Source organism: Typopeltis vanoorti, chromosome 20 (genome assembly GCF_054136105.1).
Source record: "Typopeltis vanoorti isolate ZY-2024b chromosome 20, IOZ_Tvanoo_1.0, whole genome shotgun sequence".
In the NCBI taxonomy this organism is placed as follows: domain Eukaryota; kingdom Metazoa; phylum Arthropoda; class Arachnida; order Uropygi; family Thelyphonidae; genus Typopeltis; species Typopeltis vanoorti.
Window position 1 is genome coordinate 82,498,156 of NC_143568.1, and position 24,862 is coordinate 82,523,017.

General features: G+C 34.1%; 1 protein-coding gene across 3 annotated transcripts in view; it reads left to right on the plus strand.

Annotated features, from left to right (window-relative positions):
* peng (Pumilio and CPL domain-containing protein penguin) overlaps nt 1-24,862 on the plus strand; it is a 204,022-nt gene that overhangs the window by 60,388 nt on the left and 118,772 nt on the right. For all 3 annotated transcript variants that reach the window (XM_090410312.1, XM_090410310.1, XM_090410311.1), the window contains exons 6-8: nt 13,092-13,158; nt 13,726-13,795; nt 20,388-20,492. In XM_090410312.1, the coding sequence (XP_090266438.1) occupies nt 13,092-13,158; nt 13,726-13,795; nt 20,388-20,492 (242 nt within the window). The remainder of the gene's footprint in view (nt 1-13,091; nt 13,159-13,725; nt 13,796-20,387; nt 20,493-24,862) is intronic.

A 24,862-nucleotide genomic window follows, 5' to 3' on the forward strand; every position in this document is an offset into this window, starting at 1 on the left:
CAGGGCTTCTGACCTAATGTCCAATCCTCACCTTCTCGTGGTGCACCCTGTTGGGTATCTACTTTGATACTGAACGAACGAGGATGGGCTGGCAATTTGGGATTTAGCCGACCAAATTGTATTCTTATTGGTTAAACCAAAATAAAAAATGATGGTACAACATGACAAAATTTCATGCCGGCTGGGGCGTCGCCCGGTTAAACAAGGCCCCCCCCGTTGTTTTCGCCAGGGAACCAGGGCGAACAGCGAAAAGTCAGCTACTGGAACAAATCTGAAAACAAACCCCAACTCAACATCACCAGAGTTAAAGATCGGTACTATCAACGTAAGAAGCCTGAATGGCAAAGAAATGGAGCTAGCTGAGGAATTAGATAAGTACCAGATCGACATAATAGGGGTGACTGAAACAAAAAAGACCAAAACTGGTGAGATCTTTCTGAGCAATAAATACAAAATGTTATATTCAGGCAATAACAATCAAGGAAAAGAAGGAGTAGCCATAGTATTCAACACAAAATACGAGGCTAATCTTCTTGAATGGCAGTCAGTCTCAAGTAGAGTAATGTGGGCAAATATGAGAATGGGGAACGGGACAATGAGACTTATTTGTGCCTATGGTCCCACAGAAGGTTCTACTAAGGTAGAAGTGGAGGAATTTTTTGAGGCTTTAGAAAAAGCAACTGACACAATGAAAAAGGAAAAGTTGGTCCTTGTTGGGGATCTAAATAGCAGAGTAGGAAATGATTGTGAGACATACAAAAATATTTTGGGAAAATTTGGAGAAAAGAGCAAAGCTAATAATAATGGCAAATATCTGTTGGATTTCTGCTCAGGACATGGACTGGTTATTACTAACACCATGTTCCAACATAAAAATGTGCACAAATTCACATGGAGAGAAGAGGCTAGGAATAAGAAAAGTCTCATTGACTATGTTATTGTTGATAGTGATGTTTTCTCCCTGGTGCAGGACACCAGAGTGTACAGAGGATTTGAAATTGGAAGTGATCACTATTTAGTCTTGAGCAGGATAAAATTGAATTTCATATTGAAAAGAATAACATGTAAGAAAGTTTTAAAGCGAATAAAAGTTCAGCAGCTCTCAGATGTAAACTGTAGACTAAAATACAGAAATATTATTGAAAAGAAAATGAAAGAGTTTGAGAACAGGAATCAAACCTTGGAGATTCAGTGGCAAACTCTGAAGGAAACATTGATTGATTCTGCCAGAGAGGCATGTGGTGAGGTTGTGTGCAAAGATAAAAAAATCAGAACTCCCTGGTGGACACAGGAAGTTAAAGAGGCAGTGAAGGAAAAGAAGAAAGCATATCAAAAGTTCCTGGCAAATAAGTCAGCTTTTACTCTTACAGAATACAGAGACAAATGTAAGAAAGCTAAACAGTGTGTAAAACTAGCTAAACAAAAGTCATGGGAGGACTTTGGCAAGAATATAGAAAATAAATATCAAGAAGGTGGCAAAATATTCTGGAGGTTGTTGAAGAAGCTTAGGAATGGAGGAAAGAGTGCTGTAAAAGGAATTAGAGATGATAAAGGTGAAATGAAAACAGGAGAAAAAGATATCCTTGAAGTATGGAGTAATTACTTTGAAAAACTGCTAAATGAAACAAGCAGTGATGACAGCACAGTGATAAAAAACACTGACCAGGCATGCAGTCAGGAATACATATCCATACTTGAAGTAGAAAAAGCCATCAAAGGCTTGAAATGTGTTAAGGCAGCAGGAGTAGATGATATTCGACCAGAAATGCTGAAATATGGTGGTATAAGAGTCTTACAGTGGCTGCACTGCATAGTTCAGAAAGCCTGGACAGAGGGACGAATTCCCGATGATTGGAGTAGAGCTCTCATAGTACCCATATATAAAAAGGGAAATAAAACTGAATGTGAGAATTACAGAGGTATTTCCCTACTGAGTGTTCCTGGCAAGATCTATGCAAGTATACTTGAGAAACGGTTGAGAAGAATTGTGGAAGAAAAGCTTGGTGAAGAACAAGCTGGATTCAGGCCAAATAGAGGCTGTCAGGATCAGATCTTCACTTTACGACAAATAGTCGAGAAAGCATGGGAATATAACAAAGATCTGTATTTAAGTTTTGTTGATTTGGAAAAGGCATATGACAAGGTGCCAAGAGAGAAGCTATTCAATACGCTGCAGTTATATGGTGTCAATGGGGCATTATATCAAGCAATACTTAGTCTTTATTTGAGTTGTGAGTCAGCAGTTAGAATTGAAGGAAGTACAGGAAGATGGTTTAATGTTAAATCTGGTGTGAGACAAGGATGTACATTATCCCCTCTGTTATTCATTATCTATATGGATCACATTATGAAGGAATGTGGTATTAAACCTGATATCAAAATTGGAGATGTTAATGTCAGCTCTTTGCTTTATGCGGATGATGTTATACTTCTAAATAAATCCGCTACAAGTCTGCAAGATTCTCTGACTAAATTGAATAGCTGTTGTAATAGATATGGTATGAAGGTCAGCAATAAAAAGACAAAGACAATGAAAATAGGCAGAATCATTGAAAATGTCAACTGTGTTGTGAATGGAGAACCTGTGGAACAAGTAAAACATTTCAGCTACTTAGGCACAATTTTTACTGAAGATGGTAAACTAAATATAGAAATAGACAACAGAATCAGCAAAGCTGGTATCGTGGGAAGTCAATTGAATAAATTCATATTGAATAAGAAAGAAATTAGTCGGAACACTAAATTAGCTGTATACAAGACTGTGTTCAAACCAATTTTAACTTATGGATCTGAGAGCTGGGTCAGAAGTAAAACACTTGACCAAAGACTAGAAACCGCAGATATGAGAGTCCTGAGAAAGATTAGAGGCATGAACAGATGGCATCAATGGCAATATCATATTAAAAATGAGGATATTAGGAAAGAACTTGACATTGTCAGCATCCAGGAATGCGTTAGCAGAGCTAATCTCAGATGGTATGGTCACTTAAATAGAATGGGAGAGGAAAGATTAGCAAAACAAGTGTTCTCTGCCAGGTTGGCAGGAAAACGACCCAGAGGAAGACCAAGATATAGGTGGATTGATACGGTACAAAGTGCCTTAGACGATAGAAATATAAGATCTGATAATGTTGGAGTCTTGACAAGTGACAGACTGAATTGGAGGAAAATTGTAGATAGGAAGTTAGTAATGATGTAATTTTTTCATGTAGTACTGTCATATCCTGTACACCCCTTGAGGGTACATGGCAGGAATTTGATGATGATGATGAAAGTTTTTATATTGTACTGTACCTTTTTTTTTTTTTTTTACTCTCCCAGTGCTCTTGTTACTCAGTGGCCTCTCATGGCCAAGTAACTTGTCTTCCCAGAAACTGGTTTAGAGTCCTGACTGGGTGGTAATTCTGTATATTTTACATAAGATAATTTACATAATCTGCTATGCTTGTCATTTCAGTGCATGGGGCCAGTTTTTTTGTTTTGTAAGATGAAAAACACAATCTTCCATTAGGAAAATTCCTGCCACCTCCACATGGGACTAGCTAACTCACTTTAAAATGAAAAGACTTTTTAAAGGTTCTTTGCATTCTAGATGGATTCATATCCAAGTCTTTCCAGCTAAAAGGCATCATTGTAGACTGAGCTGCAGAGCCTCCTTTTACTTTAGTATATTTCCTTCTAATTTTTTAGAAAATGAAAATGTAAACTAAATTATTAATTATAAAAACTTTAATCAATAACTACCTATATTTTGGCAGTGTAACATTGCCATCTCTAGGGATCACAAAACAGTGATGTATGCACACAGGCACTCACACCAAGCAAATGAGGCTGAAGAAAGGCAACTGAAGTTGGTCCTAGAGTCCTAAATGATACCCCCACCCCAGCGGGCTAAATTGGATTGTCTTGAGTGTTGGGCTGACAATTTTAGAATGCATGCTTCCCAAATTTGGAGCAGTCTTATACACCCAAATTTGTTGAGATTTGGGAAGTTTTTCAGAGCTGAGGCTGATTCAAGGGATAAACCTTCATACTTGTACTTGCTATTGTGTAGAGTGGCTTTTTTCCAGCATATTCTGTGGTGGGTGTCCATTGTATTGTCAGCAAGTCCTGAGTGGCTGTATTATTGGAACTGGATGTAGTCCTTGTGTTTGGTTATCCTGATATTGGCTGTCCTTCCTGTTTGGCCATAGTAGGACAGTTTACAACTCCAAGAGACCTGGTATACTCCTGGTAGGTCTAGGGCAGTGATGGCAAACCTATGACATGCGTGTCAGCACTGACACACTTGAGAGTTTCAGGTGATACACCTTGGATGTTGAAAAATATTGGTATTCTGACGAAAAAACTGTGATAAATTGTTTAAGATCGCTCTCAGTTAAGGCGAAGGTAGGTTTGGGTTTTTTATTTATATTTTATGTTTTTTTTTTATATTTTAACTATAAAATATAATTCTTTGAAAGAATTATAATTTGTAGTTAGCTTATTTCTATTTTATTTTGTAACTAGCCTATAAACAGCGTGCGTTTTAAGTTTACGTTTTCTTTCTTTCTTTCTGCGTAGTCATCACATGATATTATAAAAACTTATAAAAATTATTATCAATATTATATGATACAAACTTATAAATACGTGCTTTATATATTATAAACTTAAAGTTTCATTTGACTTCTGTGTGAAATTCGTTTGTGCATGCATTCCAAGTCTCTCGACTGAGTAATACAAGTTCTAAACACATTTAAAACCACTTTAACAGAAAATATAATTCGCAGCATTAAATATTGAATTTATCTGAGAAAATAATGAAAACATTTTTATAGTTGCAATAAATTCAGTAAATGTTAAATAATGCAAATAGTAACAACTTACGGTGACTTCCAACAAAATCTACTAAATTTCTGCTATTTAGTAGCATCATAGAGAGTAAAACGTAACAAGGTTTCTACGAACATACTGGTAATAAATCTGGCAACCCTGCTGAAAGAAGAAGTAGTGGTAGTCTTGCATGGCCTGCCACTTAAGTAATTTGAGTTGCTGGTGTATAATTCATATCCAGTAATTGTTAGTTCTTATTAATTATTACTGCTTAATTACCACTGTATATAATCGTGCTCTTTTTTAATTTGTGAACTCTTTTGCAATGATAGCTAGCACTAATAAAAAAACTAAAATTATCACTAAAAGGAAGTGGAAGAAATTTCCAAGATGCCTGGACTGAACAATATGGTGTTATTGATAGAGGCGATAAAGTTCTCTGCAAATTGTGTGGTATCTGTGAGTAGAATTTGGAATGTAAGAAGACATTTTGAAACTTAGCACAAATGGCTCCTAGAAAATACTTTTGAAGAAAGAATACATATCGCAACATCTAAAACTGGCAGAATCACAATCTTGTCATCCCTCAAAACAGACAAAGTGGCCAAGTAAAGTGAACACTGCTACCCCACCAACCATTTTAATTAAATTTGTTTCAGGACCTTCAAATTTAGTAGCTGCAAGTTACAGTATTTCACATACTATTGTTGAAAATGGGAACCACTTAGTGATGGTGATTATATTAAAGAAGCTTTCGTAAAGTGCGCACCATTTTTATTTGAGGACATTCATAATAAGGAAGCTATTGTAAAGCGCACGAAAGAGTTACCATTAAGTGGGAATACTATTAAAGACAGAGTTATATCAATGAATGCTAGTATAGAAAATTAAATACAAGACTTGAACTCATGCCATTGTTTTTCCATTTGTCTCGACGAAACTACAGGTATTACGTCATCAACTTGATTGGCTATTATTGCAAGGTATGTTCACAGTGATTCTATGCACAAGGAATTGATAAAGTTAGAAAATTTACCTCAGAATTCGACAGGTAAAGACACGTGCGACTGTGTTGTTAAAGTGTTCCGTGAGAAACAGATTTATTAAGTAATTTCGATTACAACTGATGGCGGGCCTAATATGGTTGGCCATAATGTCGGTTTTATCAAAGAATTTACAGAATATGTTGGTCATCCCCTGGTTTGTTTCCATTGTATTATACATCAGGAGACACTGTGTGCAAAATCAGGCTTAAAGGATTTGGATGATGTGATGAGAATTGTGACAAAGGTAACTAATTTTATTGCTGCCAGAGCTTTAAACAAACGAGAATTTAATTCACTTTTAAGCAAAGTTGGATCAGTGTACAATGGTCTGTTAATATTAATGTACAATAATATTTGATGGTTGAGTCGTGGCCAAGTATTTGAACAATTTGTTGAATGTTTAAATGAAATTAAATTATATTTAAATATGAAGGGCATGGAGCACGAATTTTCTCATTTGAACAATTCTGCTTGGCTCAGAATATAAAAACATAAGTTGATGTTTTTCACAGATTTTTCATTGTACCTGAATGAACTTAATATACAATTGCAAGGTTTCGGAAAATATGTCGATGTTATGTTTGGCACAATGAAGAGCTTTGAGAATAAACTCAAAATATTTCAACTTGATTTAGAAAGTAACAATTTTAAGTATTTCCCAAAAGTGAAAAATTGTTTTAACGAAACCAGTCCCAAAAATCGTGAACAACATATCAACCAATTTATCGAAGTTCTAAAGTCAGTAACTGAGCAGTTTTCTTCTAGATTTAAGCAATTTCGATGTTGGAACAAACAATCCAATTCATAAAGCATCCTGATGAAACAGAATTCATGTATCTTAAATTAGATGACTCTGAGTGGTTGGATTTAAAATATCTAGAAATGCTAGCCGACTTCCAGTGTAATCCTATCTGGAAAAGAAAGTTTATTGCTCTTAGAAATGAATTAGAAGAACTTGAGCGGGAATGCCTGCATGATACCATGTGTAAAAATTCAGACTGTGAAATTCTAAGCGTGTGGAATAGCCTTCCCGAAAACTTTCATGCTCTTAAAATCTTTGATAAAGCTCTTCTAACAATTTTCTCTTCTACATACTCTTGTGAAACTCTGTTTTCTGCCTTAAATAATATCAAATCGAAAGGGAGAAATAGATGGAGCAAGGTTTTAAACGTTGCCTGTGTAGCATTAAAATGTACACACTATAGCCCTTCTATAAAGAAACTTTCTACCAGTACTCAGCAACAATTTGATATTGATATAAAATCTATGAATTCATATTATTTCAGTTTATTAAATTAATTGTATTATATGAATTCATAGATTTTATATCAATGTCCTATTAAATAAATAGCCTAATATGATATGTATAAGTCACCATCTATGATTATGTAGTTTAATTTATAATGCATTTATGCAAGTGGCACATCAACAACGTCAATATTTAAAACAAAAAGATGTTTGACACACCTGGGTAAAAAGGTTTGCCATCACTGGTCTAGGGGATGTAGCTGATCTTTTGTGGGACAGATAAGAGATGTCAATTCAGTTTCTTATGTGGTATGTAACTGGCTGTAAGGTCATATTTCCTTTGGATTTTTGTTAATTTTTTATACGCCAGATATATGGAATGGTGATAGATTTAAAGTAATCGCTGCTATGAAGAGGGGGGGGGGTTGTGGCTAAGAAGGTGTTAAGGATATGGTTAAGTTCAGTAGTTAGGGCATTGTTTTCTGAATTGATTAATTTTGCACTGTTATATAGTTTTTATAATCCCATAGTGTTGGGAATGTGGTGGGGGGGGTGACTGCTGGTGAATATCTTCATCTGTATGTGTAGGTTTTGTGTAATCAATGTCTAGGAAAGAGAGACTGTTGTTGTTCTCCTTTTCCAAGGTAAACTGAATCCTTGGGTGCTGATTGTTTAAATGTGCTGAGAAATTATGGAGTGTATCTAGTCTATGCAGCCGAATGGTGAACATGTCATCTACGTAGCCTAACCAGACAGTGGGTTTATGTGGGGCAGAGTTTAAGGCTTTTTCTTCAAAGGTTTCCATAAAGAAGTTGGCCAGGGGTGGAGGGTGTGGAGAACTCATGGCTGTCCCCTCTATCTGTTTATAGAATTTTTCCTTGCCAAACGAAATAGCCTGAGTTCATTGTGAACTGAAATGGGGCTGAGATAGCGGGAGGAAATTTGGCTTGGATGAGGTCTAAGATATCTTTGAATGGGACATTGGTGAATAAGGAAGACATCAAAGCTGACCATTATGTCAGTGTCTTGGAGTGAGAGGTTTTCTATACTGGCTTTAAAGTAAGCTGAGTTTTTTTTGTGTGAAGGTTTATTGTCAGTATATTGTGTGAGCACTTTGCCTAAACGTTTGGCTAATTTGTATGTGGCAGGGTAGTGCCATTCACAATGGAATGTAATGGTACATTTTGCATATGGATTTTTGGTAGTCGTATATCTGAGGGGGGTGGGTGTCTAGAGTTAAAAGGTTTTAGTCTGTTAGTCACTTCCACAGGCTAAGTGGTCACCTTTTTTAGGAGCCTATGGAGTGGTCTGATTTCGGTGCTGCTGAGATCATATTCTGTAGGGAGGTAGGTAGAACAATCTGAAAGTAAAGAGGCAAGCTTACTTGTGTAATCTGATTGGTTTAGAACCACAGTAGTATTTCCCTATCTGCTTTAGTAATTACAGGAATACCTCGATTATCGTGATTCTCGATTTATCGTGGTTTATAATTTGATACCAAAATTCCAATTATTGCGCTCCAAATTTGAATTATCGCAGCTGCGAGATGTAGCCCACTACATATGCAACCAGTTCGAGTTCGTTTTTATCCAATGGCGCCTTCTCACCACTTACCAGTAACTATCCGCCCTTGCCTGAAGTACATGTGGATATTTATTTCTCTCGTTATTTACCCCTACAATGAATGCTAAAAGAAACAAGGATGATTTCAAGTCTACAGATATCAAGAAGAAACGTAGAGTGATCAGCTTAGAAGATAAGATATGTTGCATATGATAAGTATGAAGCAGGCATAACCAAAGCCAAAATTGCAAGAGAGTACAGTCTAAATGAATCAACTGTTCGCCATATTTCAGACCACGCTGCAAACTATAAGCAACTAGGACAGAGTGCATCGACCTTGTCTGTGTCCTAAACTACGAGAAACAGAAGCCATCTTATGATTGAAATGAAAATGCTATTGTCAGTGTGGATAGAAGATTGTAACCAAAAGAGAATTCCTCTTAGTCAAATGACTATAAAAACAAGAGCATTGAATTTGTTTGAAACCTTAAAAAGAAAACAATTAGAAAGCGAAAATGATTTGGCGTCAGTAGTGGAAGAAACTTTCTCTGCAAGTTCAGGGTGGTTTGATCAGTTCAAAAAGTTGAGCATTCATAGTGTTCGTGTACAAGGTGAAATTGCAAGTGCCGATGAAAAAGCAGCAGCTAGTTTTCTTGGTGAATTGCATCAGATCATGGAAGAAGGAAATTATACTGATGATCAGATATTTAATGCTGAAGAAACAGGCTTATTATGGGAAAAAAATGCCCACTAAAACATTTTTAGCAAAAATGAAAAATCACAGCCTGGCTACAAGGTTTCGAAGGAGCGCGTAACACTTTTACTATGTGGCAATGCTTCTGGAGATTACAAGATGAAGCCTCACTTTATTTATCGTTCACAAAATCCTTGCCCGCTTAGAAATTTAGATAAAAATTTTCTCCCTGTTCATTGGAGATTCAATAGAAAAGCTTGGATGACGAAAACTATTTTTGAGGATTGGTTTAAAAACTGTTTTTGTCCTGAAGCTGAAAGGTACTGCAAGTCATTAAATCTTGATTTTAAAATCTTGTTGATGTTAGATAATGCACCTAGTCATCCAACAGCACTGAATGATTTGTGCGAAAATGTAAAAGTTATTTATTTACCACCTAATACCACTTCCATCATCCTGCCAATGGATCAAGGTGTAATCACGTCCTTTAAGGCATATTACCTACCTACGAAGAATTTTTTCACAAACAATAGAAAAGACTACAGGAGATGAAGCTATGACTTTGACAGAATTCTGGAAGGCATTCAATATCAAAAATTGCATTGAGAATGTCAAGGAAGCATGGAGTGAAGTAACATCTAGTAATCTGAGAGCGGCGTGGCAAAAAATTATTACTCATTGTGCAAATGATTTTAAAGGATTTGAAAATGAAGTAACCCATGTTATCAATGGCATAACTGAGCTTGGCTTCGATCTAGGACTAAAAGAAATTGAAAAAGGTGATGTTCAGGACCTGCTTCAGTCCCATGATAAGGAGCTGGATGATGAAGACCTAATTAACTTCGAGAGAAGGTGCTTACGATGCTCAAATCGATGATAATGACGAACAAATTGACTTGGCACCGAAGGAATTTACCCTCAAAGAAATGGACAAAATGTTTAGAATTGCTGAAAATTTTAAAGAACAAAAATCTTGAATAGCGATCACTGAAAAGTTCGTCAGGAAATTGAAAATTCCATCCATTGCTACCGAGTTTTATATTAAGAAAAAAGAAAGAAAAAATTCCACCAGACAACTCTACACCAATTTTTATCCAAGAAAGAATAATTGTATGTACTGTATGTATTTCTTATATATAAATAAAGATTAAAGAATAATCTTGTTTTTCTTAATGAACCTTCATTTTTTACTTAACACGTTTAACACATTTCTTTTTTACTTGATATATAAAATTTAATTAATAGATTTGAAAAATCCTTGGCATTGATCACCCATTTTACAAGCATTATTTATCCCGATTATCACGGATTCGATATTGCGGTATTTTTCGTGGCAACAATAACCATGATAATCGAGGTATTCCTGTACTATATTTTTGTTGCATTTTGGTTATTTGGCTTGGGTAAGAACACTGGCTATATACAGTCTGATATTGTTGGCAATGTGTTGGGAAGGCTGTGGGTACCTTGTTCTACCTGTATCATTTCTTCTGCAGGGATCTTTTAGGTGCTATAGTGAAGTTGTGGTACACCTAAGTGTGCTGATTGTTTCAAGGTAAGGGATCATAGATTTATTACCATGTTGAGAGATAGTTGAGGTTTGGAAGCTGTGTTCTTTTGTAAACTTTCAAATTTTTTAATGTGTTGACATCAAATTCTTTGAAATTCATTTTCTGGTGAAATGTTTCAGACATCAGCAAGGATTGTCTAAAGGTAGACATTCAGCGTAGCGGCAAGCTTTACTTTTAGCGCGCAAATAGCTTCATTGGTCTTGGGAAAGACCAATGAAATATTATCCCAGCAGTGTTTTAAAAAGGCTAATTGATTTAGTTGTCTGGAAAACCTGAACTTCCTCTCAACACGGTAATAAATCTATCATCCCTTGCCCTGAAGCAATCAGCACGCTCATGCATTGCCGCAATTTCGCTATTACACCCAAAAAGATCCCTGCAGAAAAAAAATGATACAGATAGGACAAAGTATCCTCAGCCTTCTCAACCATATTGCCAACAATAGCAGACTGGATATAGCCAGTGTTCTTACCCAAACCACCAAAAAGCAATCTATCAAAAGAAGAATTCAAAGTTCTGCAAGAAATGAAAGCAACAAAAAAAAAATAGTAATTACTAAAGCAGATAAGGAAAATGCTACTGTGGTTCTAAACCAATCAGATTACACAGGTAAGCTTTCTTCGTTACTTTTAGATCGTTCTACCTACCTCTCTATAGAATATGATCACACTAGCACTCAAATCTGAACACTCCATAGGCTTATTAAGAAGGTTACCTCTTGGCCTGTGGAAGTGACTAACAGATTAAAACCTTTTAACACAATCCCCCCCAGATATATGGACTACCAAAAATCCATAGTCGAAACGTACCGTTGTGTTTCATTGTGGATGGCACCGATTTCCTCACATACAAATTAGTGAAATGTTTAGCCAAAGTGCTCACACAATATACTGACAACAAACTTTCACACATAAAAAAACTCTGACCACATGGCCTAGATATACTCCACAATTTCTCAGCACACTTAAACAATCAACTCCTGAGGATTCAGTTTACCTTGGAAAAGGAGAACAACAACAGTCTCCTTTTCCTAGACACTCTGATTACACACTAGCCTGATGGATTTTTCTGTAAACAGAGAAAGCCAGGGATCCATCAGGCTGGCATGTAATCAGAGTAGGGAAAACCTACAAATACAGGTAGAGACATTTACCAGCAGTCACCTCCTCTCTCCCACCACTATGGGATTATAAAAATCCTATATAACAGTGCAAAATTAATCAGTTCAGATAACAGTGCCCTCTTCTGGGTGTTGAAAAATACAAAAAGTATTAAAACCAGTTGACCACTGCCCCCCTCCTCCCCCTCCCTCTTCATAGATTACTTTAAATCTATCACCATTCTATATATCTGGGGTACATCCGAAAAACTAACAAAAATTCTAAGAAAATATGAACTCGCAACTAGTTACAAACCACGTAAGAAATTGGCATCTCTTACCAGGTCCCTTGCAGTTGCAAAGTATTCTACTATGGCAGAACAGGATACTCAAACACAAGGATTACATTTGGTTCTGATACAGCCACTCAAGACTTGTTGACCATGCATTAGACACCTACCACAGAATATGCTGGAAGAAGGCCACTTTATTACACTGCATCAAGTACAAGTATGAAAGATTATTCCTTGAATCAGCCTCAGCTCTGAAAAACCTCCCAAACCACAACAAATTTAGGAAGCATACATTCTAAGATCGTCAGCCCAATGGCTAAGACAACCCAATTTAGCTTGCTAGGGAGCATCTTTTAGGACTCTAGGACTGACTTCAGTTGCCTTTCTTCAGACTAAGCCTCTTTTGCTTAGTGTGAGTGCCTTCATGCACATATCTTTGTGTTGTGATACTTGAAGATGGCAATGTAACATTGCCAAAATATAAATGGTTATTAATTAAAGTTTTTATAATTAATAATTTAGTTTACATTTTAATTTCCTAAAAAATTAGACGTATGTCTAACAATTAAGCTTGTCTACAAGAATTTATAGTTACTTCTCACTGTAGCAGACCCATAGAGGAATAGTTTATTATAGTGAGGCTGTACGTTATAATAATGTTTAGTGTAGTGAGAATTATGTAATACTGCTGTTTCTGAGTGTGTTCTGTTTAATATTTTTCTTTTCTGAGAATTTATATATGGTATTCATTTCCCTCTATAGATTCTATATTTACTTTGGCTAAAGAAACATTTTCTAAATTCTACCTGTTAAAGATGATAAGGCATGGGTAAGCACCTCATTATTTTGGTAGTATAAATAATAAATAGACTAAATATATCATTTCATGAAATGTTTAACTTTTTTTTTTTAAGTTTAATTTTTTAAATTTATAATGTTCATTGAAAACAGATTGCTAAAATGAGCACTTTTTCTTTTTATTATTACAAATCAGTGATGCATGAATAGGAATTATATTTATAAGTTAATTCTTTTGTTATAACTTAGTAACTATTAATAAAATAAAATAAAATAAAATTTGATTTTCAAGTCGCATGGTGAAAAACATGAAAAGAGAAAGGGTTACTACAATTTGTAGACCATGTTTTTATAAAAACCGCATTGAACAAGGGTTACTACAATTTATAGACTGCGTTGTATAAGTACCGCATTATACTAGGGTTACCTGTACAATGGAGAAAAATGTCATGTTTGTGTATTGTTATTCATATTCACAGTAATTATTACAATTTAACATAATACATTTCAAGAAATTATGTTGTATACTGTTATCTAACTGTTATTAACATTTGTTATGTTGGTTAGTTTTTCTTAATTGAAAAATTTTACTTTGTAGAACAAAAGAGCAGAAAGAACACATTCTGAAATCACTTCGTGGACATGTGGTTGAATTAAGTACACGCAAAGTAAGCATTTTATATTTTATTATATTAATTAACAGAAAACAGCAATTTAAAACTGGTTCTAAATTTATACTGTCACTTCAATACTATTTTAAATTCCACTGGTTTCATTGTTCACTTTTTATGTATTAATTTTTATCAGTTAGAGTTGTTTTATTATTTGACTATGGATCAGTTTTTCTCATTTGAAGATATTCTGTAAATCTCAGTAACTCATTTAAGTTACAAAGAACTTCTGCAGTTATCTAATTTAAGTATATGTTGCCAGAAACATTGTAAGAGTATTTTTTATATAATGAAATGAAATTATTCTTAAAATAAAATATTCTGCTAGAGTTAAATCCAAAATTGGTGTTTTATTAAAAAAGCAAGTAGAGCACTTATAAAAAGTTCCTGATTGAAATAAATATTTTTGTTAGATGCTATCTTTCTGAACTTTTTTCATGTTGCTCCTCTAAAATACAATCAATATAATATAGCAAATCCTTATATTCTTAAGGTTCATCCCCATATAGAAACACTGGTTTTTCCTGTGATTTATATGAATAAAAAACTAAAACATGAATGATGTATTTTCAGACATACCTTGGGGAAGGTCTTTGTGTTTTTGTCTTGTTAACTTTAAAATTTTTTGGAACATAAATTTGAGACAGTAAATATAAAATTATAAACCAAACTCATGAAGGAATAATAAATTACAAGAGAAATCGGATTTGTAAAAGAATAATAATTATGTGAGGAATTTATAACTGAATTGTAACTAAATTAGATTAAAAATGAATGGAAAGTTTTTTTAAAAACAGAGGAATACATACTGTGGTGACATAATGGGACATTCATGAAAAATGAACAAACAAAATAAAAATGTGCCTTACAGGGACAGATGCCAAGGATTTGCCTTAGTATCCACTTATTTGCTTGGAACAGATACATGAAATTTTCTGACAAAAAGATATTCAATACCATCTCTCTATCTATTTATCCTTCTCTACATTTCTTAAATGCTATGTGGATGTCTCCTTCCAGTTTTGTAGCTTTGACCCATAAGCAATCCCAATAAATCATATTCATGTTATATATATATATATATATATATATATATATATATATATATATATATATATATATTATTATTTATTATATTTATTTGTTATATCTTGTTATATTATATTTCTCCCAAGAAAGTATATTTTCGATTTAGTCCTTACCTAAGTGGTAAGCAGCAAAGCTTGCATGTGAAGTTTCTTAATGACTAGTCTACTTTTATGTAGAGGCTGTTGACTTCACATTGATTGTCTTAATATCCTATAATAGAAAGCACACTTCCTTTTGAACATGTATTTGCTGTGCATTATGAGTAGGATCATTACTCAGACTGGTTTTCGTATCTGTCAACAGTCTCTACATGCTTGGATAAGGATTAAAACAAGAATATATTTAAGTATAATATACTTTATAATCGTGTGAAAAAACTTCCCATAGGTTTCTATGAAAGTATTTTAATATAAAGGTAAAATGCCATTTTACCATTTGTATATGGAAAATATATGATTTTTACCTTAATTCAACCTTGATATCTTCCACTGCTCACTAATGAAATCTTTATAATGTTCATCTGATAGTTGCCCTGGAAGGTTCCTATCCCTGGATGAATGGGTGGGCTTTGTCTGTGGCCATGCAGAGCTCATGCTTGTCATATAGTGGGTTTTGCTTTTGGCTTTGCTAAACTGAGGTTTGTCATACTATTTTGGATGAAGCAAAGAGATTTGTAAGAGTTTTTTGAGCTGCATGAGAAAATTACCTTTTTATGTCATTTATGAGTTTTTGGAACCCTGAGGATATTAAACCAATGAAATTCTCAATAAAAGTAAAACCCACTCTGGATAGTGATCCTTACCATAATGCATAACAGTATACACATTTGAAAGGAATGGTACTTTGCATTAGGGAATACCAACGTAATTGAGGAGTTAACATCCTCTGTTTACATGTAGACTAGTTGTGAAGATACTTTATACAAATTTTATTTGCTGACCCTTAGATAGTGATTGAAACAAGAATATAATTTCTATAAGAAAAGCTAACAAGAAAAAATTTCTACAGCTTTCCCTTAGAGTGTTTTATTCATATGGTGATATGCTGTTGTACTACTTGTATGTGCAAAACGTATGACTTCTACATTGATTCAGCATTGGTATTGTCCTGGATCTGGTTCTAGGATGATAATGAGACTTCAGTAAAAATAGAAACTAGTTCTGGGTTGTTCTCCTTCCCTTAATGTATAGCACTACACACACACACACATTTGGGAAAAAAGTCTGCTTTGCATTATAGGATACTAAGGCAATTGATGTGAAGCCAACAGTCCCTATATACAAGTAGATCAATCATGAAGGTGCTTTCTTTACACACAAACTTTGGTTTGCTTACACTTGGGTAAGGATTAAAACAAGAATATAATTTCTTGTTTTATGCAAGAAATTATATAATATAAGCCAAGTGAAAAAAGTTTGAGTTGAGTAGAAGAAATGTTTAGCATGAAGAATGTTTTTTGAATCTGAAGAGTCTGTGTACATGCAATACAGGATAGACTAGATGTTAAAGTCAATCCAAGAAAAGATAAAACTGATCTTGGTTGTTGAGAAGAATGTTATCAAAAGTGAAGGAGATTGAGACCTGACCTTTTCTCTGTGAAATAACACATGATAATGATTTACTAAAATAAAGAGCCAAAAGGCTTCATTTCAGCAATGCAAAATTATATAAATCAAGCGGATATTAAATCCAGCATTATTTCAAAGTCGAATACAGAAACTATAAAAGTTTCGTACGAAACTTGACCAGAGAGCTTACAGGAATACACTCGCCGGCATTTACGAGTTGCCCTAGCCAGACCTTATAGGAGACATAATTGCTTTGCCCAAATCCATATATTTGCCTCCTATTTGTCCATTCTGATAAGGTTTCACTCGCCTGACAGCTAGTTCGAATTGATTGGTTCTCCTCAGAGACCAGGCAGAAACCTTAAAGAGAGCAAAAACTCTCATTCAGTACTAAGGAATCAAAGTGTTGGAGAGGTGTATTTTTCATAAGCAAACTCTCAGTTGGTGCGTAAAGTATTCACTAAAATAAAGAGCCAAAAGGCTTCATTTCGGCGATGCAAAATAATATAAATCAAGTGGATATTAAATCCAGCATTATCTCAAAGCTGAATTCAGAAACTATAGCTCTCTTAAGGTTTCTGCCATGATAATGATGCTATGCCAGGAATCAGCTGTATTCACAAATTTCCATGTCCATCATGGGATTCAGACCTACCCATTCATCAGAGAAAGAGAGATGATAGGAAGTGCTATGCATTCCACTAGCCATAGACTATACTGATAGGGAAAGATGAAATATACCCATTCATCAGAGAAAGAGAGATGATAGGAAGTGCTATACATTCCACTAACCATATACTATACTGATAGGGAAAGATGAAATATTTCTAATTCTGACTCATTTTTGTGCTCACAAGGCTTGTCTGTATTCTAGTGATCTATTTATTTTGCTGCCTACTGGTAATGGCTGTGATTGGTGTGTCTGATTATTAATTCTGTGAAGAAACAAATGTACTTTGCCCAATTTATTTCTATGAGAGAAGAATCCTAAGTTTCTGGGATATTTTTAGATGCATTTTGCAAAATACTTACATGCTTATTCATGTCAGTCTGTCATTCTGTCCATGTGCATATAACATTTCTCTTTTGATTTATTGGATCTTATTCAGATAGGCTGTTTGGGATCTTCAAAAATTTTTTCATATTATCTCAGTTTTGTTTAAATCAGACTGCTTTCAGTGACAAAACAATTACATATGATTCAGATAAAAGAACACTAGAATGCAAAAAACTTCTAAGGACTTTTTAATTGAAGGTGAGCTGAACAAGTCTCGTACAGAAGTGGCAAAGTTTTCCCTTCTGATTCAATAATTTGAAATGGTATAAAAGTTACAAATTATAAGAAGTAAAATTTCTGCAATAAATCAGTAGAATCTAAGTTAACCAGCTTTGATAATGAATGATTTCATATAGAAAATGCTATGGTGGACTTCACTGGACTTTAGTCCACAACTCTATTTGGCTCCCCTTTTCCAATTCCACTGACTAAGCTGGGAGAGAAGCTGAAGTATTTGCTGTAAGCAGTAACCTAAAGCAAATTGTTCATCTCCTGACCAGAACTTTGTCAGGAGATGAACAATTGAAACAAATGAAAAAAGCTACTGTTTCCATTCTCCAGATCCAGATAAATGTTTTAACTATGTTATAGTAATTATCCATGAGGGCTTTGTTCCCCATAATTTTAAATTTCCATCTGATATACCAAGGCATGGAATAGTTTTCTCAAAATTAACATCTAATTATGATGTTATCCTCTTAAATAAATCAGTTATAAATTTTTAAGACTTTTCAAGAGTCCTCGTCACCCACCCAACACTGGATTTTTTCTTCACCAGTTCCTTCTGATACACTATTGAGGTGACATCCTCTCAGCCATTCACAATCTCTTGTCCTTTGACATTACAACAATGCCAAGTGAGAATATTCCAGATAATTTTATTATTATTATTATTATTACGTGACACCTCCAGGGAGTCCAAAGACTCATCGAGGGAGGGCACCTACTCCACAGCTCTCTGTCTCTACCACTCAATTCACCAACTACAGTGAACCGCAACTACACCAACGCCATCTACTGCTAGCCATCACCACTAATATTTTCATAGACAATCACAACATCCATGTCCACCACAAGATTGGAAGCCGTAGCCTTTTTGCTGGAGAGAGGATATGCTAACTACTCGGCCAACCAGGTCAGCTATTTTACTCCTCCTTTCCATGGTTTAGCTACTGTTTCCATTCTCCAGATCCAGATAAATGTTTTAACTATGTTATAGTAATTATCCATGAGGGCGTCGTTCCCCATAATTTTAAATTTCCATCCGATATACCAAGGCATGGCATAGTTTTCTCAAAATTAACATCTAACTATGATGTTATTCTCTTAAATAAATCAGTTATAAATTTTTAAGACTTTTCAACTAAATTAAAGAATTATTGTAACAAATTTTATATGAAAATAAGCAAGATTCAAAAACAGTTAAATTTTCAGTAATGAAAGTTACACCAAATAAAATGCAACTACATAAGACACTTTTTAGTGATATTGGAAATAGATTATAGATTAAATAAGATATTCTAATGGCACTTGGGGACCAGTTTAATAAGCTTATATGGAACAAGTGAGGAAAACAGCTAAAATTTAGCTAGCAGTTTGTAAGGCTGCATTCAAATGAATTTTAACATATAGATTTAGCTAAGAACCAATCTGAAAATTAAACAGCAGATTCATGACAGGAAACTACATATATGAAAGTTTATCTGTAATTTCGAATCATAGCAATGTATGTACTCTGAAGGAGTACATACATTGCTACAATTATATATAGCGAGAAATTATGTCGAAGGCCATTTTCAAAATGTGTGGTTGAAGATTAGTAAACAGATGTGTAAACAGGAAACAGAATTAGTAAATAGAAGATTGATAAACAGATGATATTTGAAATCATTGATATCATTTGAATTTATTTCATCATATAGGTGGTATATCCTAGGAGTGGTAATTCTAAAACATACAAAAAAAAGAAAAAGAAATAAATCTTTGCAGTCTTTTATGATTGCATTAATAATAGTATGAAGTCGTAAGTTTTTAGTAAATAGTTATCTTCTACAGGAAGATAATTGTTCACAGGAAACAATTAATGCAATCTTAATTGTGTTAGAACACAGTATCTTTAAATCTTTTTAAGAATATGCCAGGAAATGATGCTGATTGTGATGATAAAACACAATCAGCATCTAACTACATATATGAAAGTTTATATATCTAAAAAACTACATATATCTCCAGCATATATGTAGTTTCCAGCGACAGGAAACTACATATATGAAAGTTTATCTGTAATTTCGAATCATAGCAATGTATGTACTCTGAAGGAGTACATACATTGCTACAATTATATATAGCGAGAAATTATGTCGAAGGCCATTTTCAAAATGTGTGGTTGAAGATTAGTAAACAGATGTGTAAACAGGAAACAGAATTAGTAAATAGAAGATTGATAAACAGATGATATTTGAAATCATTGATATCATTTGAATTTATTTCATCATATAGGTGGTATATCCTAGGAGTGGTAATTCTAAAACATACAAAAAAAAGAAAAAGAAATAAATCTTTGCAGTCTTTTATGATTGCATTAATAATAGTATGAAGTCGTAAGTTTTTAGTAAATAGTTATCTTCTACAGGAAGATAATTGTTCACAGGAAACAATTAATGCAATCTTAATTGTGTTAGAACACAGTATCTTTAAATCTTTTTAAGAATATGCCAGGAAATGATGCTGATTGTGATGATAAATAGGCTGACCTATATGTCTTAATTCCTCAAAACTTAATTACATACCATACTATGACTTGTTCGTTGTTAATTAGTATTTTGGTATATTTTCTTATTATACTACTCATTCATATTTTGTTTTAATCCATCAGGAAGCCAGTTCAATTGTAGAATGTCTCTATGATGAATATGCTAATGCCGCCCAGCGAGCCGAATTAGTGGAGGAATTTTATGGTCCTATTTTTCCAGTTTTAAAGGTAAAATCATTGCTATCATATGAATTTATTTCATCACATAGGTGGTATATAACTCTTTAAGTGAGTGAGTATTATTCTGAAATATACAAAAAGAATAAATCTTTACCTTTTATGGTTATATTCATGGCTTGAAATTTTTATACCAACTCACTAGTTAGATTAGTCTACATGCACTTTACCATGGCTGCATCATATATTATAGTCGTGTGTGTTTATTTCCAGATCTGGTCAATTTATAATCTTTTGTTAATGCTATTGCTAATTTTTACCCTGTATAGCTACTAGCAATGAAGCAAATATGTTAATTAATGTATTAGTGTGCTTATCAGTCTGTGAAGAAAAATTTATGCATTTTATAAGATCATTTATTTTTTTATTTTTTTTTGAAATTAAGGACATTAGCTATTTTTCACTATGTTTTCACTTCTAACATTTATAATGTCTTGAAACATTGAAAACATTCAGTATCATAAAAATTCTCAATAAAATAAAAGCTTTAGATCTCCACTTAACTATATTAATGTGTTTTGGAATTGTGATTGGTTCCAAAACATCATTACATGGACAGAGGGCCAGTAATGTGATATGACACAGTGGCAACTCTAAAAATAATCAAAGCATTTAGGATAGAATCTATATAAAGAAATATTTTGGACAAATAAATACTTCTTTCCCAGCTTTCTGAGTTTTTTAATATCCACTGCCAACAGTCAAATTCTGCATATTTCATCACTGAGGAAGAAATAACCTAATACTGCTCAGTATCTGTTTTAATATGCTGTGTCACAATTAATTTACCTTTAGGTATGACTAAGTGCATACTAAAACAATGAGGTGTGTATATCCTGTCTTCTCATTGATTCACATTTCATTACAACAAAGTCATTGATAATCAACAAAATGGGCATTTTTCAAGCTGGTTATATTAATAGTAATATAAAGTCTTGAATCAAAAAAAAAACGTTTACCACATTGCAATTTAAAAAATGATCTGTGTTTTTTTTTTTTTTTTTAACTGTATTGGCACAAATCAGTGTTCCCTCCATAATAATATAGCTGAATCAATCAGGGTTTTCTTCAAGGCTGGCTTCACCACATGCTTCCCTGGCCAAATCAATCTTTTCTTCAGTCTGCACTGAATATCCAAGATTTGTTTCTTGTCTTCAAACTCATTTTTTTCTAGAATATTTAATACTGGGTCTACAGTTCAATCTGAAAGCAGCTCAACTTTGATTTGTTTTAAAACTTTCATAGACATTTTTCTTTTCAATATAATATTCAGTTTTATCCAGTTCAAAATTAAATGGTGATCACTTCCTACTTCAGATTCCCTTTATATGCTTGTATCCTGAACTAGTCTGAAATACTAGTTCAGGATACAAGACACTTTCATTGTTGACAGTGATGTCAACAATAATATAGTTAATGTGTGATAATGTGTGAATAAAGATGTGAATTTTTGCACATCTTTATGCCAGAACACACTGTTAGTAATCACTAGTCCAAATCACTAGTACCATTAACAAGGAAAGTATGGAATAGTTAAAAAAAAAAAAAATTATATATCATATCATATTACACCTTAGCCTTAATTGCTTAAGAAAAGGGAAAATCCTCAATTAGAAGCCAGTAATATGAATACTTAAAGGAAAACCGATGTAAGACTTTGACAGTCTAGATAACTAGAAAGACATCTCCACAACATTTTAAAAAATTTAGAGAACTAGTTAGGACTTCTCAGTTAATGCCTAATCCTCATCTTGTGATGAAAGGCTAAGAATAATAGTAAGTACCTGCTGAATTTATGTTCAGGACTTGGACTAGTGATTACTAACAGTGTGTTCTGGCATAAAGATGTGCAAAAATTCACATAAAGAGAAAACATAAGAAAAGCCTCATTAACTATATTATTGTTGACATCACTGTCAACAATGAAAGTGTCTTGTATCCTGAACTAGTATTTCAGACTAGTTCAGGATACAAGAATATAAAGGGAATCTGAAGTAGGAAGTGATCACCATTTAATTTTGAACAGGATAAAACTGAATATTATATTGAAAAGAAAAATGTCTATGAAAGTTTTAAAACAAATCAAAGTTGAGCTGCTTTCAGATTGAACTGTAGACCCAGTATTAAATATTCTAGAAAAAAATGAGTTTGAAGACAAGAAACAAATCTTGGATATTCAGTGCAGACTGAAGAAAAGATTGATTTGGCCAGGGAAGCATGTGGTGAAGCCAGCCTTGAAGAAAACCCTGATTGATTCAGCTATAGAGGCATGTGGTGAGGTTGTCTGCAAGGATAGAAAAAAATACAGGAAGTTAAAGAGGCAGTGAAGGAAAAGAAGAAAGCATATCAAAAGTTCCTGGCAAATAAGTCAGCTTGTGCTCTTAGAGAATACAGAGACAAATGTTAAGAAAGCTAAACAGTGTGTAAAACTCACTAAACAGAAGTCATGGGAGGACTTTGGCAAGAACATAGAAAATAAATATTAAGAAGGTGGAAGATGGTAAAATATTCTGGAGGTTGTTGAAGAAGCTTCAGAATGGAGGAAAAAGTGCTGTAAAAGGAATTAGAAATGATAAACGTCACACGAAAACGGATGAAAAAGATATCCTTGAAGTATGGAGTAATTACTTTGAAACTCTGCTATATGAAACAAGCAGTGATAAAAAAACACTGACCAGGCATGCAGTCAGGAATACATATCCAGACTTGAAGTAGATAAAGCCATCAAAGGCTTGAAATGTGGAAAGGCAGCAGGAGTAGATGATATTCTACCAGAAATGCTGAAGTATGGTGGTATAAGTCTTACAGTGGCTGCACTGCATAGTTCAGAATGCCTGGACAGAGGGACGAATTCCTGATGATTGGAGTAGAGCTCTCATAGTACCCATATATAAAATGGGAAATAAAGCCGGATGTGAGAATTATAGAGGTATATCCTTACTGAGTGTTTCTGGTAAGATATATGCAAGTATACTTGAGAAACGGTTGAGAAGAATTGGTGACGAACAAGCTGGATTCAGGCCAAATAGAGGCTGTCAGGATCAGATCTTCACTTTATGACAAATAGTTCAGAAAGCATGGGAATATAACAAAGATTTGTATTTAAGTTTTGTCGATCTGGAAAAGGCATATGACAAGGTGCCAAGAGAGAAGCTATTCAATACACTACAGTTATATGGTGTCAATGGGGCATTATATCAAGCAATACGTAGTCTGTATTTGAGTTGTAAGTCGGCAGTTAGAATTGAAGGAAGTACAGGAAGACGGTTTAATGTTAAATCTGGTGTGAGACAAGGATGTACATTAACCCCTCTTTTATTCATTATCTATATGGATCACATTATGAAGGAAAATGGTATTAAACATGATATTAAAATTGGAGATGTTAATGTCAGTTCTTTGCTTTATGCAGACGATGTTATACTTCTAAATAAATCCGCTACAAGTCTGCAAGATTCTCTGACCGAATTGAATAACTGTTGTAATAGATATGGTATGAAGGTCAACAATAAAAAGACAAAGACAATGAAAATAGGCTAAATCATTGAAAATGTCAACTGTGTTGTGAATGGAGAACCTGTGGAATAAGTAAAATATTTCAGCTACTTAGACACGATTTTTAGTGAAGATGGTAAATTAAATATGGAAATAGACAACAGAATCAACAAAGCTGGTATGGTAAGAAGTCAATTGAATAAATTCATATGGAATAAGAGAGAAATTAGTCGGAACACTAAATTAGCTGTATACAAGACAGTGTTCAAACCAGTTTTAACTTATGGATCTGAGAGCTGGGTCAGAAGTAAAACACTTGACCATAGACTACAGACCGCAGATATGAGAGTCCTGAGAAAGATTATAGGCGTGAACAGATGGCATCAATAGCAATATCATATTAAAAATGAGGACATTAGGAAAGAACTTGACATTGTCAGCATCCAGGAATGCATTAGCAGAGGTAATCTCAGGTGGTATGGTCACTTAAACAGAATGGGCGAGGAAAGATTAGACAAAGTACAAAGTGCCTTAGACGATAGAAATATAAGATCTGATAATAATAAATTTAGTTTAATCCTTTATCCAAGTGTGAGCAAACAAAGTTTGCTCCTGAAAGTATCTCCAGGACTGGGGTAAGGTGGTACAACACCGGGAACTCGTTGCAAAGTTGGAGGAAGCTAACATCACTCCTATCTCAGTATCTCCCATAATGCAAAACACATCTCCTTGCAGATATGTATAATGTTATGCATTAATGGAAGGGCCACTACCCAGACTAGTTTCGACCTTTATTGAGGTCTCTTCAGTGGGAGCCAGGCCCAATTGGAGATACCAGGCAGAAGCATTAACAAGGTCATCTCTAC